This window comes from Oncorhynchus mykiss, chromosome 2 (assembly GCF_057628025.1).
Source record: "Oncorhynchus mykiss isolate SJ-2025 chromosome 2, ASM5762802v1, whole genome shotgun sequence".
NCBI lineage: Eukaryota > Metazoa > Chordata > Actinopteri > Salmoniformes > Salmonidae > Oncorhynchus > Oncorhynchus mykiss.
The window spans coordinates 17,553,417-17,576,032 of NC_143023.1; the positions used below are offsets into that span (position 1 = coordinate 17,553,417).

Below are 22,616 nucleotides of genomic sequence, written 5' to 3' on the forward strand. Positions count from 1 at the left end.
ACTGGAACGGTTTACATCTTCCTCTCTTTATCATCCCTGCTCCCTTACACTGGAACGGTTTAAATCTTCCTCTCTTTATCATCCCTCCTCCCTTACACTGGAACGGTTTAACATCTTCCTCTCTTTATCATCCCTCCTCCCTTACGCTGGAATGGTTTACATCTTCTTCTCTTTATCATCCCTCCTCCCTTACACTGGAACGGTTTAACATCTTCCTGTCTTTATCATCCCTCCTCCCTTACACTGGAACGGTATACGTCTTCCTCTCTTTATCATCCCTCCTCCCTTACACTGGAACGGTTTAACATCTTCCTCTCTTTATCATCCCTCCTCCCTTACACTGGAACGATTTACATCTTCCTCTCTTTATCATCCCTCCTCTCTTACACTGGAACGGTTTAACATCTTCCTCTCTTTATCATTCCTCCTCCCTTACATTGGAACGGTTTACATCTTCCTCTCTTTATCATCCCTCCTCCCTTACACTGGAACGGTTTACATCTTCCTCTCTTTATCATCTCTCCTCCCTTACACTGCAACGGTTTAACATCTTCCTCTCTTTATCATCCCTCCTCCCTTACACTGGAATGGTTTACATCTTCCTCTCTTTATCATCCCTCCTCCCTTACATTGGAACGGTTTAAATCTTCCTCTCTTTATCATCCCTCCTCCCTTACACTGGAACGGTTTAAATCTTCCTCTCTTTATCATCCCTCCTCCCTTACACTGGAACGGTTTACATCTTCCTCTCTTTATCATCCCTCCTCCCTTACACTGGAACGGTTTACATCTTCCTCTCTTTATCATCCCTGCTCCCTTACACTGGAACGGTTTAAATCTTCCTCTCTTTATCATCCCTCCTCCCTTACACTGGAACGGTTTAACATCTTCCTCTCTTTATCATCCCTCCTCCCTTACGCTGGAACGGTTTACATCTTCTTCTCTTTATCATCCCTCCTCCCTTACACTGGAACGGTTTAACATCTTCCTCTCTTTATCATCCCTCCTCCCTTACACTGGAACGGTATACGTCTTCCTCTCTTTATCATCCCTCCTCCCTTACACTGGAACGGTTTAACATCTTCCTCTCTTTATCATCCCTCCTCCCTTACACTGGAACGGTTGACATCTTCCTCTCTTTATCATCCCTCCTCCCTTACACTGGAACGGTTTACATCTTCCTCTCTTTATCATCTCTCCTCCTTTACACTGGAACGGTTTAACATCTTCCTCTCTTTATCATCCCTCCTCCCTTACACTGGAACGGTTGACATCTTCCTCTCTTTATCATCTCTCCTCCCTTACACTGGAACGGTTTACATCTTCCTCTCTTTATCATCCCTCCTCCCTTACACTGGAACGGTATACATCTTACTCTCTTTATCATCCCTCCTCCCTTACACTGGAACGGTTTACATCTTCCTCTCTTTATCATCCCTCCTCCCTTACACTGGAACGGTTTACATCTTCCTCTCTTTATCATCCCTCCTCCCTTACACTGGAACGGTTTACATCTTCTTCTCTTTATCATCCCTCCTGCCTTACACTGGAAAGGTTTACATCTTCCTCTCTTTATCATCCCTCCTTCCTTACACTGGAACGGTTTACATCTTTCTCTCTTTATCATCCCTCCTCCCTTACACTGGAACGGTTTACATCTTCCTCTCTTTATCATCCCTCCTCCCTTACACTGGAACGGTTTACATCTTCCTCTCTTTATCATCCCTCCTCCCTTACACTGGAACGGTTTACCATCTTCCTCTCTTCATCATCCCTCCTCCCTTACACTGGAACGGTTTACATCTTCCTCTCTTTATCATCCCTCCTCCCTTACTTACACTGGAACGGTTTACATCTTCCTCTCTTTATCATCCCTCCTCCCTTACACTGGAACGGTTTACATCTTCCTCTCTTTATCATCCCTCCTCCCTTTCACTGGAACGGTTTACATCTTCCTCTCTTTATCATCCCTGCTCCCTTACACTGGAACGGTTTAAATCTTCCTCTCTTTATCATCCCTCCTCCCTTACACTGGAACGGTTTAACATCTTCCTCTCTTTATCATCCCTCCTCCCTTACGCTGGAATGGTTTACATCTTCTTCTCTTTATCATCCCTCCTCCCTTACACTGGAACGGTTTAACATCTTCCTGTCTTTATCATCCCTCCTCCCTTACACTGGAACGGTATACGTCTTCCTCTCTTTATCATCCCTCCTCCCTTACACTGGAACGATTTACATCTTCCTCTCTTTATCATCCCTCCTCTCTTACACTGGAACGGTTTAACATCTTCCTCTCTTTATCATTCCTCCTCCCTTACATTGGAACGGTTTACATCTTCCTCTCTTTATCATCCCTCCTCCCTTACACTGGAACGGTATACATCTTCCTCTCTTTGTCATCCCTCCTCCCTTACACTGGAACGGTTTACATCTTCCTCTCTTTATCATCCCTCCTCCCTTACACTGGAACGGTTTACATCTTCCTCTCTTTATCATCCCTCCTCCCTTACACTGGAATGGTTTACATCTTCTTCTCTTTATCATCCCTCCTCCCTTACACTGGAACGGTTTACATCTTTCTCTCTTTATCATCCCTTCTCCCTTACACTGGAACGGTTTACATCTTCCTCTCTTTATCATCCCTCCTCCCTTTCACTGGAACGGTTTACATCTTCCTCTCTTTATCATCCCTCCTCCCTTACACTGGAACGGTTTAACATCTTCCTCTCTTTATCATCTCTCCTCCCTTACACTGCAACGGTTTAACATCTTCCTCTCTTTATCATCCCTCCTCCCTTACACTGGAATGGTTTACATCTTCCTCTCTTTATCATCCCTCCTCCCTTACATTGGAACGGTTTAAATCTTCCTCTCTTTATCATCCCTCCTCCCTTACACTGGAACGGTTTAAATCTTCCTCTCTTCATCATCCCTCCTCCCTTACACTGGAACGGTTTACATCTTCCTCTCTTTATCATCCCTCCTCCCTTACACTGGAACGGTTTACATCTTCCTCTCTTTATCATCCCTGCTCCCTTACACTGGAACGGTTTAAATCTTCCTCTCTTTATCATCCCTCCTCCCTTACACTGGAACGGTTTAACATCTTCCTCTCTTTATCATCCCTCCTCCCTTACGCTGGAACGGTTTACATCTTCTTCTCTTTATCATCCCTCCTCCCTTACACTGGAACGGTTTAACATCTTCCTCTCTTTATCATCCCTCCTCCCTTACACTGGAACGGTATACGTCTTCCTCTCTTTATCATCCCTCCTCCCTTACACTGGAACGGTTTAACATCTTCCTCTCTTTATCATCCCTCCTCCCTTACACTGGAACGGTTGACATCTTCCTCTCTTTATCATCCCTCCTCCCTTACACTGGAACGGTTTACATCTTCCTCTCTTTATCATCTTCCTCCCTTACACTGGAACGGTTTAACATCTTCCTCTCTTTATCATCCCTCCTCCCTTACACTGCAACGGTTTAACATCTTCCTCTCTTTATCATCCCTCCTCCCTTACACTGGAACGGTTTACATCTCCTTCTCTTTATCATCCCTCCTCCCTTACACTGGAACGGTTTAACATCTTCCTCTCTTTATCATCCCTCCTCCCTTACACTGGAACGGTTTACATCTTCCTCTCTTTATCATCCCTCCTCCCTTACACTGGAACGGTTTACATCTTCCTCTCGTTATCATCCCTCCTCCCTTACACTGGAACGGTTTAACATCTTCCTCTCTTTATCATCCCTCCTCCCTTACACTGGAACGGTTTAACATCTTCCTCTCTTTATCATCCCTCCTCCTTTACACTGGAACGGTTTAACATCTTCCTCTCTTTATCATCCTCCTCCCTTACACTGGAACGGTTTAACATCTTCCTCTCTTTATCATCCCTCCTCCCTTACACTGGAACGGTTTACATCTTCCTCTCTTTATCATCCCTCCTCCCTTACACTGGAATGGTTTACATCTTCTTCTCTTTATCATCCCTCCTCCCTTACACTGGAACGGTTTACATCTTTCTCTCTTTATCATCCCTCCTCCCTTACACTGGAACGGTTTACATCTTCCTCTCTTTATCATCCCTCCTCCCTTTCACTGGAACGGTTTACATCTTCCTCTCTTTATCATCCCTCCTCCCTTACACTGGAACGGTTTAACATCTTCCTCTCTTTATCATCTCTCCTCCCTTACACTGCAACGGTTTAACATCTTCCTCTCTTTATCATCCCTCCTCCCTTACACTGGAATGGTTTACATCTTCCTCTCTTTATCATCCCTCCTCCCTTACACTGGAACGGTTTAAATCTTCCTCTCTTTATCATCCCTCCTCCCTTACACTGGAACGGTTTAAATCTTCCTCTCTTCATCATCCCTCCTCCCTTACACTGGAACGGTTTACATCTTCCTCTCTTTATCATCCCTCCTCCCTTACACTGGAACGGTTTACATCTTCCTCTCTTTATCATCCCTGCTCCCTTACACTGGAACGGTTTAAATCTTCCTCTCTTTATCATCCCTCCTCCCTTACACTGGAACGGTATACATCTTCCTCTCTTTATCATCCCTCCTCCCTTACGCTGGAACGGTTTACATCTTCTTCTCTTTATCATCCCTCCTCCCTTACACTGGAACGGTTTAACATCTTCCTCTCTTTATCATCCCTCCTCCCTTACACTGGAACGGTATACGTCTTCCTCTCTTTATCATCCCTCCTCCCTTACACTGGAACGGTTTAACATCTTCCTCTCTTTATCATCCCTCCTCCCTTACACTGGAACGGTTGACATCTTCCTCTCTTTATCATCCCTCCTCCCTTACACTGGAACGGTTTACATCTTCCTCTCTTTATCATCTTCCTCCCTTACACTGGAACGGTTTAACATCTTCCTCTCTTTATCATCCCTCCTCCCTTACACTGCAACGGTTTAACATCTTCCTCTCTTTATCATCCCTCCTCCCTTACACTGGAACGGTTTACATCTCCTTCTCTTTATCATCCCTCCTCCCTTACACTGGAACGGTTTAACATCTTCCTCTCTTTATCATCCCTCCTCCCTTACACTGGAACGGTATACGTCTTCCTCTCTTTATCATCCCTCCTCCCTTACATTGGAACGGTTTAACATCTTCCTCTCTTTATCATCCCTCCTCCCTTACACTGGAACGGTTGACATCTTCCTCTCTTTATCATCCCTCCTCCCTTTCACTGGAACGGTTTACATCTTCCTCTCTTTATCATCTTCCTCCCTTACACTGGAACGGTTTAACATCTTCCTCTCTTTATCATCCCTCCTCCCTTACACTGCAACGGTTTAACATCTTCCTCTCTTTATCATCCCTCCTCCCTTACACTGGAACGGTTTACATCTCCTTCTCTTTATCATCCCTCCTCCCTTACACTGGAACGGTTTAACATCTTCCTCTCTTTATCATCCCTCCTCCCTTACACTGGAACGGTTTACATCTTCCTCTCTTTATCATCCCTCCTCCCTTACACTGGAACGGTTTACATCTTCCTCTCGTTATCATCCCTCCTCCCTTACACTGGAACGGTTTAACATCTTCCTCTCTTTATCATCCCTCCTCCCTTACACTGGAATGGTTTACATCTTCTTCTCTTTATCATCCCTCCTCCCTTACACTGGAACGGTTTACATCTTCCTCTCTTTATCATCCCTCCTCCCTTACACTGGAACGGTTTACATCTTCCTCTCTTTATCATCCCTCCTCCCTTACACTGGAACGGTTTAACATCTTCCTCTCTTTATCATCCCTCCTCCCTTACACTGGAACGGTTTACATCTTCCTCTCTTTATCTTCCCTCCTCCCTTACACTGGAACGGTTTACATCTTCCTCTCTTTATCATCCCTCCTCCCTTACACTGGAACGGTTTAACATCTTCCTCTCTTTATCATCCCTCCTCCCTTACACTGGAACGGTTTACATCTTCCTCTCGTTATCATCCCTCCTCCCTTACACTGGAACGGTTTAACATCTTCCTCTCTTTATCATCCCTCCTCCCTTACACTGGAACGGTATACATCTTCCTCTCTTTATCATCCCTCCTCCCTTACACTGGAACGGTTTAACATCTTCCTCTCTTTATCATCCCTCCTCCCTTACACTGGAACGGTTTACATCTTCCTCTCTTTATCATCCTTCCTCCCTTACACTGGAACTGTATACATCTTCCTCTCTTTATCATCCCTCCTCCCTTACACTGGAACGGTATACATCTTCCTCTCTTTATCATCCCTCCTCCCTTACACTGGAATGGTTTACATCTTCCTCTCTTTATCATCCCTCCTCCCTTATACTGGAACGGTATACATCTTCCTCTCTTTATCATCCCTCTTCCCTTACACTGGAACGATTTACATCTTCCTCTCGTTCTGTCCTTCTATCCATCCTCATACATCTTCTAAATCCCCCTCTCTCTCCCTCGCTCTCTCTCTGTCTCTCTCTTTCTCTCGCTCTCTCTCTCTTTCTCTCTCTCCCTCTCTTTCTCCCTCTCTCTCCCTCTCTCTCTCTCCCTCCCTCTCTCTCTCTCTCTCTCTCTCTCTCAATTCAATTCAAGGGGCTTTATTGGCATGGAAAACATGTGTTAACATTGCCAAAGCAAGTGAGGTAGATAATATACAAAAGTGAAATAAACAATAAAAAGTAACAGTAAACATTACGCATACAGAAGTTTCAAAACATTAAAGACATTACAATGTCATATTTTATATATATATATATATATATATATATATATATATATATATATATATACAGTGTTGTAACAATGTACTAATAGTTAAAGTACACAAGGGAAAATAAATAAGCATAAATATGGGTTGTATTTACAATGGTGTTTGTTCCTCACTGGTTGTCCTTTTCTTGTGGCAACAGGTCACAAATCTTGCTGCTGTGATGGCAGGTCTGTCTACGGCGGCCTTTCTCAATAGCAAGGCTATGCTCACTAAGTCTGTACTTAGTCAAAGCTTTCCTTAAGTTTGGGTCAGTCACAGTGGACAGGTATTCTGCCACTGTGTACTCTCTGTTTAGGACCAAATAGCATTCTAGTTTGCTCTGTTTTTTTGTTAATTCTTTCCAATGTGTCAAGTAATTATCTTTTTGTTTTCTCATGATTTGGTTGGGTCTAATTGCGCTGCTGTCCTGGGGCTCTGTGGGGTGTGTTTGTGTTTGTGAACAGAGCCCCAGGACCAGCTTGCTTAGGGGACTCTTCTCCAGGTTCATCTCTCTGTAGGTGATGGCTTTGTTATGGAAGGTTTGGGAGTCGCTTCCTTTTAGGTGGTTGTAGAATTTAACAGCTCTTTTCTGGATTTTGATAATTAGTGGGTATCGGCCTAATTCTGCTCTACATGCATTATTTGGTGTTCTACGTTGTACACGGGGATATTTTTGCAGAATTCTGAATGCAGAGTCTCAATTTGGTGTTTGTCCCATTTTGTGAAGTCTTGGTTGGTGAGCGGACCCCATACCTCACAACCGTAAAAGGCAATGGGCTCTATGACTGATTCAAGTATTTTTAGCCAGATCCTAATTGGTATGTTGACATTTATGTTCCTTTTGATGGCATAGAATGCCCTTCTTGCCTTGTCTCTCAGATCGTTCACAGCTTTGTGGAAGTTACCTGTGGCGCTGATGTTTAGGCCAAGGTATGTATAGTTGCTCTATGGCAACAGTGTCTACATGGAATTTGTATTTGTGGTCCTGGCGACTGGACCTTTTTTGGAACACCATTATTTTGGTCTTACTGAGATTTACTGTCGGGGCCCAGGTCTGACAGAATCTGTGCAGAAGATCTAGGTGCTGCTGTAGGCCCTCTTTGGTTGGTGACAGAAGCACCAGATCATCAGCAAACAGTAGACATTTGACTTCGGATTCTAGTAGGGTGAGGCCGGGTGCTGCAGACATTTCTAGTGCCCGCGCCAATTCATTGATAAATATGTTGAAGAGGATGGGGCTTAAGCTGCATCCCTGTCTCACCCCACGACCCTGTGAGAAGAAATGTGTGTTTTTTGCCAATTATAACCGCACACTTGTTGTTAGTGTACATGGATTTTATAATGTCGTATGTTTTACCCCCAACACCACTTTCCATCAATTTGTATAGCAGACCCTCATGCCAAATTGAGTCGAAGGCTTTTTTGAAATCAACAAAGCATGAGAAGACTTTGCCTTTGTTTTGGATTGTTTGGTTGTCAATTAGGGTGTGCAGGGTGAATACATGGTCTGTTGTACGGTAATTTGGTAAAAAGCCAATTTGACATTTGCTCAGTACATTGTTTTCTTTGAGGAAATGTACGAGTCTGCTGTTAATGATAATGCAGAGGATTTTCCCAAGGTTACTGTTGACGTATATTCCATGGTAGTTATTGGGGTCAAATTTGTCTCCACTTTTGTGGATTGGGGTGATCAGTCCTTGGTTCCAAATATTGGGGAAGATGCCAGAGCTAAGGATGATGTTAAAGAGTTTTAGAATAGCCAATTGGAATTTGTTGTCTGTATATTTCATCATTTCATTGAGGATACCATCAACACCACAGGCCTTTTTGGGTTGGAGGGTTTTTAATTTGTCCTGTAACTCGTTCAAGGTAATTGGAGAATCCAGTGGGCTCTGGTAGTCTTTCATAGTTGATTCTAAGATTTGTATTTGATCATGTATACGTTTTTGCTCTTTATTCTTTGTTATAGAGCCAAAAAGATTGGAGAAGTGGTTTACCCATACATCTCCATTTTGGATAGATAATTCTTTGTGTTGTTGTTTGTTTAGTGTTTTCCAATTTTCCCAGAAGTGGTTAGAGTCTATAGATTCTTCAATTACATTGAGCTGATTTCTGCCGTGCTGTTCCTTCTTTTTCCGTAGTCCGTAATTTTCTCTCCCTCTCTCTGTCTCTCTCTCTCCCTCTCTCTCTCTCTCTCTCTCCCTCTCTCTCTCTCTCTCTCTCTCTCTCTCTCTCTCTCTCTCTCTCTCTCTCTCTCTCTCTCTCCCTCTGTCTCTCCCTCTCTCTCTCTTTCTCCCTCTCTCTTCTCCTGTCAGGTGGACTATAAGGCAGATGATTGGCTGGTGAAGAACATGGATCCTCTGAATGACAACATAGCGTCTCTCCTCCACCAGTCCTCTGATCACTTCATCTCTGAGCTCTGGAGAGAGGGTACGACGCACACACACACACACACACACACACACACACACAGGGTCAACAAATAATTCATACTAGGTTCCTTTATTAAAGTGTTAGTCAGAAATAGCACTGACCTAACTGTTTCTAATAGACAGGTGAAATCCACCTATGAGGATTCCCTCATATCTGTTTGATTCACAGCATAATACTGCTTCCCTAGAATGAACTAACAGCTGTATTTCTCTCTCTACTACTCTTCTCTTCTATTTGTATCTGCCCTCCTCTCACTGTTTTCTCTCCCCTCTCGTTCCCTTCTCTGTTTATCTTCAACTCAAATTATTCTCTCACTCCCTCCTCCCTTCTCCACTGTCCTGTTCTTCTTTCCCTTGTCACTCTTTCTTTCCTCTGTGTCCACCTTCTTCTCCCTCTGTCCACCTTCTTCTCCCTCTGTCCACCTTCTTCTCCCTCTGTCCACCTTCTTCTCCTTCTGTCCACCTTCTTCTCCCTCTGTCCACCTTCTTCTCCCTCTGTCCACCTTCTTCTCCTTCTGTCCACCTTCTTCTTCCTCTGTCCACCTTCTTCTCCCTCTGTCCACCTTCTTCTCCTTCTGTCCACCTTCTTCTCCCTCTGTCCACCTTCTTCTCCCTCTCTCCACCTTCTTCTCCCTCTGTCCACCTTCTACTCCCTCTGTCCACCTTCTTCTCCCTCTGTCCACCTTCTTCTCCCTCTGTCCACCTTCTTCTCCCTCTGTCCACCTTCTTCTCCCTCTGTCCACCTTCTTCTCCTTCTGTCCACCTTCTTCTCCCTCTGTCCACCTTCTTCTCCCTCTGTCCACCTTCTTCTCCTTCTGTCCACCTTCTTCTTCCTCTGTCCACCTTCTTCTCCCTCTGTCCACCTTCTTCTCCCTCTGTCCACCTTCTTCTCCCTCTGTCCACCTTCTTATCCCTCTGTCCACCTTCTTCTCCCTCTGTCCACCTTCTTCTCCCTCTGTCCCTCCTCTTTTTTCCATTTTGACTTCCTCCTCTCCTACCTCAGATATTCAGACTCTTCCTCGAGTATATTTCTTTGACTCCTATGCCACACTGCAGACCAATGGCTCTGACAGTAGGTTTCTTCCTACGTCTGCTTGTTTCACCCCCCCCCTAGTGCCTGGTAGACCCCTGGTGTGTTGTGTTGTGTTGTGTTGTGTGTGAGTGGTGTAGTTCGTAGTGCCTGGTAGACCCCTGGTGTGTGTGTTGTGTTGTGTGTGAGTGGTGTAGTTCGTAGTGTCTGGTAGACCCCTGGTGTGTGTGTTGTGTTGTGTGTGAGTGGTGTAGTTCGTAGTGTCTGGTCGACCCCTGGTGTGTTGTGTTGTGTGTGAGTGGTGTGTGTGAGTGGTGTGTGTGTTGTGGTGTGTGTTGTGGTGTGTGTGTTGTGGTGTGTGTGAGTGGTGTAGTTCGTAGTGTCATGTTTAGTACCATGTTGTTACTGTTGTCCTCTGAATACTTCTCAACTCTGTTTCAGTATACATTTCTTACTCAACTCTCTTCTATTTATCTCACTTTACATTTGTACTTAGTTGTTGTTGTTGTTGATTTGCTTTTAGTGACCGTGCTGTGATGGTCTGGTGTTCATGCGTTGCTTTTTGAAATCTTTTGCAACATTCTGAAGGAATTCACTTCATTTCTATAGAAGCTCCATAAACCACAAGGCACTGCTCTCACATCCTCACCAGGGCTACGTTCAGAATACTTAAACAGTTGCAAACAGTTTTGCTACACGTGTTTTTACAAAACAGCAAGTATGGTCAAGAAACATTGACCACAGAGAAACCTCCTGCAACATTTCAGATCCTGAAAAAGCCCTATATTAGTTTCTCCATTTTCTCTGCCATCACAATGGCCCCAACCAGAGCCACGGATATACAGAGTTTGATAAACTGTCTTCCATGTTGGCACCAAGCCGCCCATGACACTAACATTGTCATTTGCATTCTAACTACAGTGTTAACTGAAACCTCTCCCACCAACATGGAGCCCGTTCCAAATCTCTAACCTAGTTGGCCAAATTCATGTCTGTAGCTCTGGTCCCTCCACCACCAACCCACCAATCAGAGCTGTTCTAACTGTGACTTCCTCTGCGTGTAGTGGAGAGGCCCGTAGGGCTGGACCAGGTGTCCAACGACACCAACAGTGGGCCGGTCAACTTCGGGGCGGGGCTGAAGACTAAGAAGGGGATGTTCAGGACCGTAGGTCAGCTCTACAAGGAGTCCCTCACCAAGCTGATGGCAACACTACGCAACACCAACCCGAACTTCCTCCGCTGTATCATCCCCAACCACGAGAAGAAGGTGAGAGAGGAGAGGAAGAGAGGAGAGGAGGAGGGGGAGAAGAGAGGGGAGGGTTAGGATGCACACACAGCCAGGCTATTGATTGATTTCCCTCTATCTCTCAAACAGACAGACTATATATTCAACCACAGGTTATAACCCTACTCTCTCTGACTGTCTCTCTGACTGTCTCTCTGTGTCTGTCTTTCATCTCTCTCTCTCTCTCTCTCTTTCTCTCTCTGTCTGTCTGTCTCTCTGTGTCTGTCTCTCTGTGTCTGTCTTTCATCTCCCTCTCTCTCCCTCTCCCTCTCCCTCTCTCTCTGTCTGTCTGTCTGTCTGTCTGTCTGTCTGTCTGTCTGTCTGTCTGTCTGTCTGTCTGTCTGTCTGTCTGTCTGTCTGTCTGTCTGTCTGTCTGTCTGTCTGTCTGTCTGTCTGTCTGTCTGTCTGTCTGTCTGTCTGTCTGTCTGTCTGTCTGTCTGTCTGTCTGTCTGTCTGTCTGTCTGTCTGTCTGTCTGTCTGTCTGTCTGTCTGTCTGTCTGTCTGTCTGTCTGTCTGTCTGTCTGTCTGTCTGTCTGTCTGTCTGTCTGTCTGTCTGTCTGTCTGTCATCTCTCTCTCTCTCAATTCAATTAAATTCAAGGGGCTTTATTGGCATGGGAAACATGTGTTAACATTGCCAAAGCAAGTGAGGTAGATATTGTACAAAAGTGAAATAAACAATAAAAATTAACAGTAAACATTATACATACAGAAGTTTCAAAACAATAAAGACATTACAAATGTCATATTATATATATATATATATATATATATATATATATATATATATATATATATATATACAGTGTTGTAACAATGTACTAATAGTTAAAGTACACAAGGGAAAATAAATAAGCATAAATATGGGTTGTATTTACAATGGTGTTTGTTCTTCACTGGTTGTCCTTTTCTTGTGGCAACAGGTCACAAATCTTGCTGCTGTGATGGCACACTGTGGAATTTCACCCAGTAGATATGGGAGTTTATCAAAATTGGATTTGTTTTTGAATTCTTTGTGGATCTGTGTAATCTGAGGGAAATATGTCTCTCTAATATGGTCATACGTTGGACAGGAGGTTAGGAAGTGCAGCTCAGTTTCCACCTCATTTTGTGGGCAGTGTGCACATAGCCTGTCTTCTCTTGAGAGCCAGGTCTGCCTACGGCGGCCTTTCTCAATAGCAAGGCTATGCTCACTCTGTACATAGTCTGTACATAGTCAAAGCTTTCCTTAAGTTTGGGTCAGTCACAGTGGACAGGTATTCTGCCACTGTGTACTCTCTGTTTAGGACCAAATAGCATTCTAGTTTGCTCTGTTTTTTTGTTAATTCTTTCCAATGTGTCAAGTAATTATCTTTTTGTTTTCTCATGATTTGGTTGGGTCTAATTGTGCTGCTGTCCTGGGGCTCTGTGGGGTGTGTTTGTGTTTGTGAACAGAGCCCCAGGACCAGCTTGCTTAGGGGACTCTTCTCCAGGTTCATCTCTCTGTAGATCAGGGGTGTCAAAGTCAAATGGACGGAGGGCCAAATAAAAAAATCAGCTACAAGACGAGGGCCGGACTGTTCGAATGTTCATTGAAAAATTTTTAAATGACGCATATAGTCTAGTGAACCTAATTGAACCTACTGAAAACCTAACAAATATATTACAATATGATCAGATAAATAAAGCAATATTTTCTTATGGCTCTGTCAGTAATCTTTAATTTTCAACAGACACAAAAGACAAATTTCCTTTATATAAATATCCCCATAACATGAACATTAAATGAAAGAAACCGGTATTCAAGGCACCATCAGTAGACTATATTTTCTATTTTAGCAAAAGTGGGCTAAATTTACTTCAAAGAAAAAACAATAATAGCAATTTTCTATCATCCACTCAACTGAAATATTTTTAAAATATAATTGGATTGAAATACAAAAAAATAAAGTGCAAAAATCTATTAATCAAAAACAACACTTTGTTTAAGGAGAAGTAACATGCAGTGAAAACAAATATTAAATTTTAACTTTTAAACTTGAACTGAGTAAAAACTCTAAATATGTGATTGCACAGTAATGTTCACTTGTTTGAGGTTGAGGGTGATACTTGGTGGTGTCCCATCTTTTCCACAAGTTCATCAATGTTCGGGGTAAGGCTCTGAGCTGAAGAAATCCTCAGAATTGAGTGGAGGTGTTCAGCAGTAAGTCGACTTCTGTGTGATGTTTTGTTCAGGTTCATCAAAGAAAACAGTTGTTCACACAGGTATGTGCTGCCAAACATAGACAACGTTTGAGCAGCCTGGATGCGCAGCTGGGGCATTGTGCCGGGGAGGAAACGGGCGAACTCCGCAGCACCCACTGCCGCATATTTTGCCCTCAGTGCATCATTGCATTGGAGGTCAATCAACTCCATTTGGAGGTTTGGTGGTGAGCTTTCCACGTCAACAGCAAATGGGTTACCGAGCAGTTCCAACCTGCTTTTTTGTGCTTCAAAGTCAGCAAATCGGCGTCGAAAGTCAGCGGCAAGCATACCTATTTTATCAGCCAACTGTGTGCTCGGGAACGCACTGGTAGAGAGCTTCTCTTTCATGGTCTGGCAGCTGGGAAAGTGGCTCAAATTTTCTTTCCGCATCTGCGTCTCCCACAGAGTCAGTTTGGTTTTAAATGCCTTCACTGTACTGTACATATCAGAGATGACACGATCCCGACCCTGCAGCTGCAAGTTTATTGCATTCAGATGACTCGTAATGTCACACAGAAAAGCCATTTCACACAGAAACATTTCGTCTCGGAGTTGTGTTGTGTCTTTCCCTTTGCTGTCCAAGAACAGACAAATCTCCTCACGAAGCTCGAAACATCTTTGAAGCACCTTTCCCTGGCTTAGCCATCGCACCTCTGTGTGATAAGGCAAATCACCATGCTCCGTTTCTAACTCCGTCAGAAATGCCTTGAACTGGCGGTGATTCAAACCTTTGGCTCTGATAAAGTTAACTGTGCGCGTGATGATGCTCATTACATGCTCCATTTTCAAGGCTTTACCGCACAACGCTTCCTGGTGTATGATACAATGATAAGCTGTCAGCTCACCTGTCGCGTTTTCCTCTTGCATCTTTTCCCGTATCTTCGCCACCAGTCCGCTCCTGTGTCCACACATCGCAGGTGCTCCGTCGGTTGTCAAACCCACGAGTTTTTCCCAAGGCAGCTCCATCTCATTTACACATCTTGACACCTCTTCATACAAATCATGCCCCGTAGTTGTGCCATGCATAGGACGTAAAGCCAAAAACTCCTCTGTCACGCTTAGGTTGGAGTCCACTCCGCGGATGAAAATTGACAACTGGGCAATGTCAGAAATGTCGGTGCTCTCATCCACAGCCAAGGAATATGCAATAAAATATTTTCCCTTTTTCACAAGCTGCTCTTTTAGATTGATGGACAACTGGTCTACTCTCTCGGCAATGGTGTTTCTGCTCAGACTCACATTTAAAAAGAGTTGCCTTTTTTCTGGGCAAACTTCGTCACAAACTTTAATCATGCAGTTTTTGATGAAATCCCCCTCCGTAAATGGCCGGGCTGATTTAGCGATCTCTTCTGCCAAAATAAAACTGGCCTTTTGTAGCCTTTGTTCCATGTCCATATTCTTGTTTTTGTCCGCGTGTTTCGTTTCATAATGTCGTCTCAGATTATACTCTTTCAGTACCGCCACACTTTCTCCACACAGAAGACACACAGGTTTTCCAGCTACCTTCGTGAACATATACTCCAACTCCCACCTTGTTTGAAACCCCCGGTTCTCAGTATCCACCTTCCGTTTTGCCATTTTTGATGGGTATCTGAAAGTTAATTTTACTGTGATGCTGACGACTGCTGTGCCAATAAATATTGAAATGAAGCAGCCTACTGCTCGGTGCGTCACCTTTGCATTGTGGGAAATGTAGTATTGGTGCGTGTAAAAGATCTGCGGGCTGCCGGCTTGCTGCGGGCCGGTTCTAATAATAAATCAAGATCATCCCAGGGGCCGTAAAAAACCTTCTTGCGGGCCGGATGTGGCCCGCGGGCCTTGACTCTGACATATGTGCTGTAGATGATGGCTTTGTTATGGAAGGTTTGGGAATCGCTTCCTTTTAGGTGGTTGTAGAATTTAACGGCTCTTTTCTGGATTTTGATAATTAGTGGGTATCGGCCTAATTCTGCTCTGCATGCATTATTTGGTGTTCTACGTTGTACACGGAGGATATTTTTGCAGAATTCTGCATGCAAAGTCTCAATTTGGTGTTTGTCCCATTTTGTGAAGTCTCTCTCTCTCTCTCTCTCTCTCTCTCTCTCTCTCTGTCTGTCAGTCTGGTAAGCTGACTCCCCATCTTGTTCTGGACCAGCTGAGGTGTAATGGAGTCTTAGAGGGGATCCGTATCTGCAGACAGGGCTTCCCCAACCGCATCCCCTTCCAGGAGTTCAGACAGAGGTAACATGGGACAGGGGTGTGTGTGTGTCTGGCAAGAGGAAACGCTTAACATCCACAATGATGGCTATCATGATGGCTATCGGAACCGTTTGTCTCACACCCACAGAAACACACATTCGCCTGTCAGTTAACGTTGTCATGTAGAGAACACAGTCCCAGTCTCTCTGTCTCTTCCTGTAGGTATGAGATCCTGACTCCTAATGCTATCCCTCGTACCTTCATGGACGGGAAGCAGGCCTGTGAACTCATGGTGAGTCCCATTGAACAGCTAAGCTGTACTGTCGTTTACCAAAATAGGGCCTTATGTGTTGAAGCACATGCAACTTTGTATCCATCCTCTCTCTGTCTCCAGATCAGTGCGTTGGAGCTGGACCGTAACCTGTTCAGAGTTGGGCAGAGCAAAGTGTTCTTCAGGGCTGGAGTCTTAGGTCACCTGGAGGAGGAGAGAGACCTGAAGATCACTGACACCATCATACGCTTCCAGAGCGCTGCCCGAGGATTCCTCGCACGCAGGTGTGTTTTAGTGTGTGTCTTTGTCTCTCTGTCTCTCTCTCTGTGTTGACTTTCTCTGTCTCTCTCTCTGTGTTGACTATCTCCGTCTCTCTCTCTGATTTGACTCTCTCTGTCTCTCTCTCTGTGTTGACTCTGTCTCTCTCTCTGAGTTGACTCTCTCTCACTCTGTTGACTCTCTGTCTCTCTGTCTATCTCTCTGTGTTGACTCTCTGTCTCTCTCTCTGAGTTGACTCTCTCTCTGTTGACTCTGTCTCTCTGTCTCTCTCTCTCTGTTGACTATCTGTCTCTCTCTGTGTTGACTCTTTCTCTCTGTGTTGACTCTCTCTGTCTCTCTCTTAGTTGACTCTTTTTCTCTCTCTGTTGACTCTCTGTCTTGACTCTCTCTGTCTCTCTCTCTGAGTTGACTCTCTCTCTCTGTCTCTCTGTGTTGACTCTCTTTGTCTCTCTGTCTTTCTCTGTGTTTTCTCTCTCTGTCTCTCTCTCTGTGTTGACTCTCTGTCTCTCTCTCTGTCTCTCTCTCTGTCTTTCTCTCTGTGTTTTCTCTCTCTGTGTTGACTCTCTCTGTGTTTTCTTTCTCTGTGTTGTCTCTCTCTCTCTGTGTTTTCTCTCTCTGTGTTGACTCTCTGTGTCTCTCTCTGTCTCTCTCTGTGTTTTCTCTCTCTGTGTTGACTCTCTCTGTCTCTCTCTCTCTGTGTTTTCTCTCTCTGTGTTGACTGTCTGTCTCTCTTTCTGTGTTTTCTCTCTCTGTGTTGACTCTCTGTCTCTTTCTCTGTGTTGACTCTGTCTCTCTCTCTGTCTCTCTCTCTGTGTCTCTCTGTGTTGACTCTCTCTGTCTCTCTCTCTGTCTCTCTCTCTGTCTTTCTCTCTGTGTTTTCTCTCTGTGTTGACTCTCTGTTTTCTCTCTCTGTGTTGACTCTCTCTGTGTTTTCTTTCTCTGTGTTGTCTCTCTCTCTCTGTGTTTTCTCTCTCTGTGTTGACTCTCTGTGTCTCTCTCTGTCTCTCTCTGTGTTTTCTCTCTCTGTGTTGACTCTCTCTGTCTCTCTCTCTGTGTTTTCTCTCTCTGTGTTGACTCTCTGTCTCTCTTTCTGTGTTTTCTCTCTCTGTGTTGACTCTCTGTCTCTTTCTCTGTGTTGACTCTGTCTCTCTATCTGTGTCTCTCTGTGTTGACTCTCTCTGTCTCTCTCTGTGTTTTCTCTCTCTGTGTTGAATCTCTCTGTAGGGCCTTCCTGAAGAAGCAGCAGCAGCTGAGTGCTATGAGAGTGATGCAGAGGAACTGTGCTGCCTACCTCAAACTCAGGAACTGGCAATGGTGGAGGCTGTTCACCAAGGTACACACACACACATACCCACACATACATACACACACACACACACACACACACACACACACACACACACACACAGACACACACAAACACATACACACTCTAGCACAGGTATGTGACCTAACCTGTGACCTCTGACCCGTGCCCCAGGTGAAGCCTCTGCTGCAGGTGACTCGTCAGGACGAGGAGATCCAGGTGAGGGAGGCGGAGCTTAAGAATGCCAAAGACAACCTGACCAGAGTGGAACAGGACTACACTGATCTGGACAAGAAACACATACAGGTAACATACCTTTCCTTTCTCTATCTATCTTTCTGGAGGTTTCTCTATGTATCTATCTGGAGGTGTATCTATCTATCTATCTGGAGGTTTCTCTGTCTATCTGTCTGGAGGTTTCTCTGTCTATCTGTCTGGAGGTGTATCTATCTATCTGGAGGTTTATCTATTTATATTTCTGGAGGTTTATCTATTTATCTATCTGGAGGTTTATCTATTTATATTTCTGGAGGTTTATCTATCTATCTATCTGGAGGTTTATATATCTATCTATCTGAAGGTTTATCTATTTATCTATCTGGAGGTTTATCTATCTGGAGGTTTATCTATTTATCTATCTGGAGGTTTATCTATTTATCTATCTGGAGGTTTATCTATTTATCTATTCGGAGGTTTATATATCTATCTATCTGGAGGTTTATCTATCTATCTATCTGGAGGTTTATCTATTTATCTATCTGGAGGTTTATCTATTTATCTATCTGGAGGTTTATCTATTTATCTATCTGGAGGTTTATCTATTTATCTATCTGGAGGTTTATATATCTATCTATCTGGAGGTTTATCTATCTATCTGTCTGGAGGTTTATCTATCTATCTATCTGGAGGTTTATCTATTTATATTTCTGGAGGTTTATCTATTTATCTATCTGGAGGTGTATCTATCTATCTATCTATCTGGAGGTTTATCTATCTATCTATCTATCTGGAGGTGTATCTATTTATCTATCTGGAGGTCTATCTATCTATCTGGAGTTTTATCTATCTATCTATCTGGAGGTTTATCTATCTATCTATCTGGAGGTTTATCTTTTTATCTATCTGGAGGTTTATATATCTATCTGGAGGTTTATCTATCTATCTGGAGGTTTATCTATTTATATTTCTGGAGGTTTATATATCTATCTGGAGGTTTATCTATCTATCTATCTGGAGGTTTATCTATTTATCTATCTGGAGGTTTATATATCTATCTGGAGGTTTATCTATTTATCTATCTGGAGGTTTATATATCTATCTGGAGGTTTATCTATCTATCTGGAGGTTTATCTATTTATATTTCTGGAGGTTTATATATCTATCTGGAGGTTTATCTATCTATCTATCTGGAGGTTTATCTATTTATCTATCTGGAGGTTTATATATCTATCTGGAGGTTTATCTATCTATCTATCTATCTGGAGGTTTATATAACTATCTGGAGGTTTATCTATCTATCTGGAGGTTTATCTATTTATATTTCTGGAGGTGTATCTATCTATCTCTCTCTCTTTCTCTCTTTCTCTCTTTCTCTCTCTCTCTCTCTCTCTCTGTGTGTGTGTACAACACATCTGATAATAAAGCACCAGCAGGTAGAGAGACCAGAACACTTACCTCCCTGTCCCTTTCTCCCCTCTCATTCCTGGTTCCTAGCTGATGGAGGAGAAGGCGGTGCTGACAGACCAGCTGCAGGCGGAGGCAGAGCTGTTTGCTGAGGCGGAGGAGATGAGGGCCAGACTGGTCAGCAGGAAGCAGGAGTTGGAGGAAATCTTGGGGGAGCTGGAGGGACGATTGGAGGAGGAGGAGGAGAGGGGCGTTCAGATGACCAATGAGAAGAAGAAGATGCAGCAGCACGTGACGGTATAGGACAGTGGGAGAGTGGAAGACAGAGAAGGGGACATGAAGCACATGATAATGAGGAAGAGAGCAGCATTGTTTTGGAACTTTAGATGAGAGGCTCTGCTGAATAACTGGATCTTTCAGTCTCTCTAATGTTCTGTCACTCCTCTTCTCTTCATCTCTCTACCTCTCCCTCCTTCTCTCCTCCCCTCTCCCTCCTTCTCTCCTCCTCTCCTCCCCTCTCCCTCCTTCTCTCCTCCCCTCTCCCTCTCTCCTCCTCTCATCCCTCTCCCTCCTTCTCTCCTCCCCTCTCCCTCTCTCCTCCTCTCCTCCCATTTCTCTCCTCCCATTTCCCTCCTTCTCTCCCCTCTCCCTCTCTCCTCCTCAGGATCTTGAGGAGCAGTTGGAGGAGGAGGAGTCGGCCAGACAGCGCCTCCAGTTGGAGAAGGTTACCCTGGAGACCAAGGTCAAGAGTCTGGAGACAGAGATGCTGAGCACTGGAGAACAGAGAGACCGCCTCAGCAAGGTAACCATAGTTACACTGGCTACAGTATAAACCCTGGACCGCATTTAACTGGAACACTTACCTCATCCTGGACAGGACTGAAGGGCTTTATAGAAGCTGACTAACCCAGGGTTGACTCAGCTGGACAGGGCTGAAGGGCTTTATAGAAGCTGACCTACCCAGGGTTGACTCAGCTGGACAGGACTGAAGGGATTTATAGAAGCGACCTACCCAGGGTTCACTCAACTGGACAGGACTGAAGGGATTTATAGAAGCTGACCTACCCAGGGTTGACTCAGCTGGACAGGACTGAAGGGCTTTATAGAAGCTGACCTACCCAGGGTTGACTCAGCTGGACAGGACTGAAGGGATTTATAGAAGCGACCTACCCAGGGTTCACTCAGCTGGACAGGACTGAAGGGCTTTATAGAAGCTGACCTACCCAGGGTTGACTCAGCTGGACAGGACGGAAGGGATTTATAGAAGCGACCTACCCAGGGTTGACTCAGCTGGACAGGACGGAAGGGATTTATAGAAGCGACCTACCCAGGGTTGACTCAGCTGGACAGGACTGAAGGGATTTATAGAAGCGGACCTACCCAGGGTTCACTCAGCTGGACAGGACTGAAGGGCTTTATAGAAGCTGACCTACCCAGGGTTCTCTCAGCTGGACAGGACTGAAGGGCTTTATAGAAGCTTACTTACCCAGGGTTGACTCAGCTGGACAGGACTGAAGGGATGTATAGAAGTTTACTTACCCAGGGTTGACTCAGCTGGACATGACTGAAAGGCTTTATAGAAGCTTACTTACCCAGGGTTGACTCAGCTGGACAGGACTGAAGGGTTTTATAGAAGCTGACTACCCCAGGGTTCACTCAGCTGGACATGACTGAAGGGCTTTATAGAAGCTGACCTACCCAGGGTTGACTCAGCTGGACAGGACTGAAGGGATTTATAGAAGCGACCTACCCAGGGTTCACTCAACTGGACAGGACTGAAGGGATTTATAGAAGCTGACCTACCCAGGGTTGACTCAGCTGGACAGGACTGAAGGGCTTTATAGAAGCTGACCTACCCAGGGTTGACTCAGCTGGACAGGACTGAAGGGATTTATAGAAGCGACCTACCCAGGGTTCACTCAGCTGGACAGGACTGAAGGGCTTTATAGAAGCTGACCTACCCAGGGTTGACTCAGCTGGACAGGACGGAAGGGATTTATAGAAGCGACCTACCCAGGGTTGACTCAGCTGGACAGGACGGAAGGGATTTATAGAAGCGACCTACCCAGGGTTGACTCAGCTGGACAGGACTGAAGGGATTTATAGAAGCGGACCTACCCAGGGTTCACTCAGCTGGACAGGACTGAAGGGCTTTATAGAAGCTGACCTACCCAGGGTTCTCTCAGCTGGACAGGACTGAAGGGCTTTATAGAAGCTTACTTACCCAGGGTTGACTCAGCTGGACAGGACTGAAGGGATGTATAGAAGTTTACTTACCCAGGGTTGACTCAGCTGGACATGACTGAAAGGCTTTATAGAAGCTTACTTACCCAGGGTTGACTCAGCTGGACAGGACTGAAGGGTTTTATAGAAGCTGACTACCCCAGGGTTCACTCAGCTGGACATGACTGAAGGGCTTTATAGAAGCTGACCTACCCAGGGTTGACTCAGCTGGACAGGACTGAATGGATTTATAGAAGCTGACTAACCCAGGGTTCTCTCAGCTGGACAGGACTGAAGGGATTTATAGAAACTGACTAACCCAGGGTTCACTCAGCTGGACAGGACTGAAGGGATTTATAGAAGCTGACTAACCCAGGGTTCACTCAGCTGGAACTTCATTTATCCATGTTGTCTCTGTCTCTCAGGAGAAGAAGCACCTGGAGGAGAGGTTGAATGAGGTGACAGACTCACTGTCTGAGGAAGAGGAGAAGACCAAGAGTCTCAACAAACTGAAAAACAAACAGGAAGCAGTCATTGCTGACCTGGAAGGTAAAGCTTGTTCCTAACTGATGGCACTTGTTATGCATGCTTAACGTTATGACATACATTTGATGAACTTGCTGCACACTCAACACTGTTTCAGAATCTTGACCTGGTATGAATTATTTTATATTTTCTTTCTCTTCTTCCCCCTCGCTCCTGTAGATCGGTTGAAGCGTGAGGAGCAGGGTCGTCTGGAGCAGGAGAAGTGGAGGAGGAGGATGGAGGGAGAAGCCGTGGAAGCCCAGGAGCAGCTCTCTGACCTGGGACTACTGTCCGCTGAACTCAGGGGCACCCTGGCTCAGAGAGAGAAAGATATCACAACCCTACAGGGGAGGTGAGAGGAAGTCTATACTGTATATTCACACACCTTGAGAAGAGTGGAAATATCAACCCCCTCATTTGCATAGTGTTACAAAACTGCTTTCTCTCTTGATAATGGTAATCAAAACGGTTCCAGCACAGTGCCCTGCGGAACAC

At 44.7% G+C, this 22,616-nt stretch overlaps 1 protein-coding gene across 10 annotated transcripts in view; it reads left to right on the forward strand.

The window, feature by feature from the left end:
- The window catches only part of LOC110534321 (uncharacterized), a 98,724-nt gene that overhangs the window by 61,142 nt on the left and 14,966 nt on the right, over positions 1–22,616 (forward strand). For 6 of the 10 annotated variants that reach the window (XM_090190759.1, XM_090190770.1, XM_090190777.1 and 3 more), the window contains 12 exons: positions 9,064–9,178; positions 10,184–10,252; positions 11,275–11,477; positions 15,815–15,936; positions 16,117–16,186; positions 16,289–16,449; positions 17,669–17,777; positions 17,925–18,056; positions 19,464–19,670; positions 20,038–20,175; positions 22,022–22,145; positions 22,302–22,473. In XM_090190759.1, coding sequence (XP_090046885.1) covers positions 9,064–9,178; positions 10,184–10,252; positions 11,275–11,477; positions 15,815–15,936; positions 16,117–16,186; positions 16,289–16,449; positions 17,669–17,777; positions 17,925–18,056; positions 19,464–19,670; positions 20,038–20,175; positions 22,022–22,145; positions 22,302–22,473 — 1,622 coding nt within the window. The remainder of the gene's footprint in view (positions 1–9,063; positions 9,179–10,183; positions 10,253–11,274; positions 11,478–15,814; positions 15,937–16,116; positions 16,187–16,288; positions 16,450–17,668; positions 17,778–17,924; positions 18,057–19,463; positions 19,671–20,037; positions 20,176–22,021; positions 22,146–22,301; positions 22,474–22,616) is intronic. The other 4 variants (XM_090190803.1, XM_090190798.1, XM_090190801.1 and 1 more) reach the window with 1 other exon arrangement.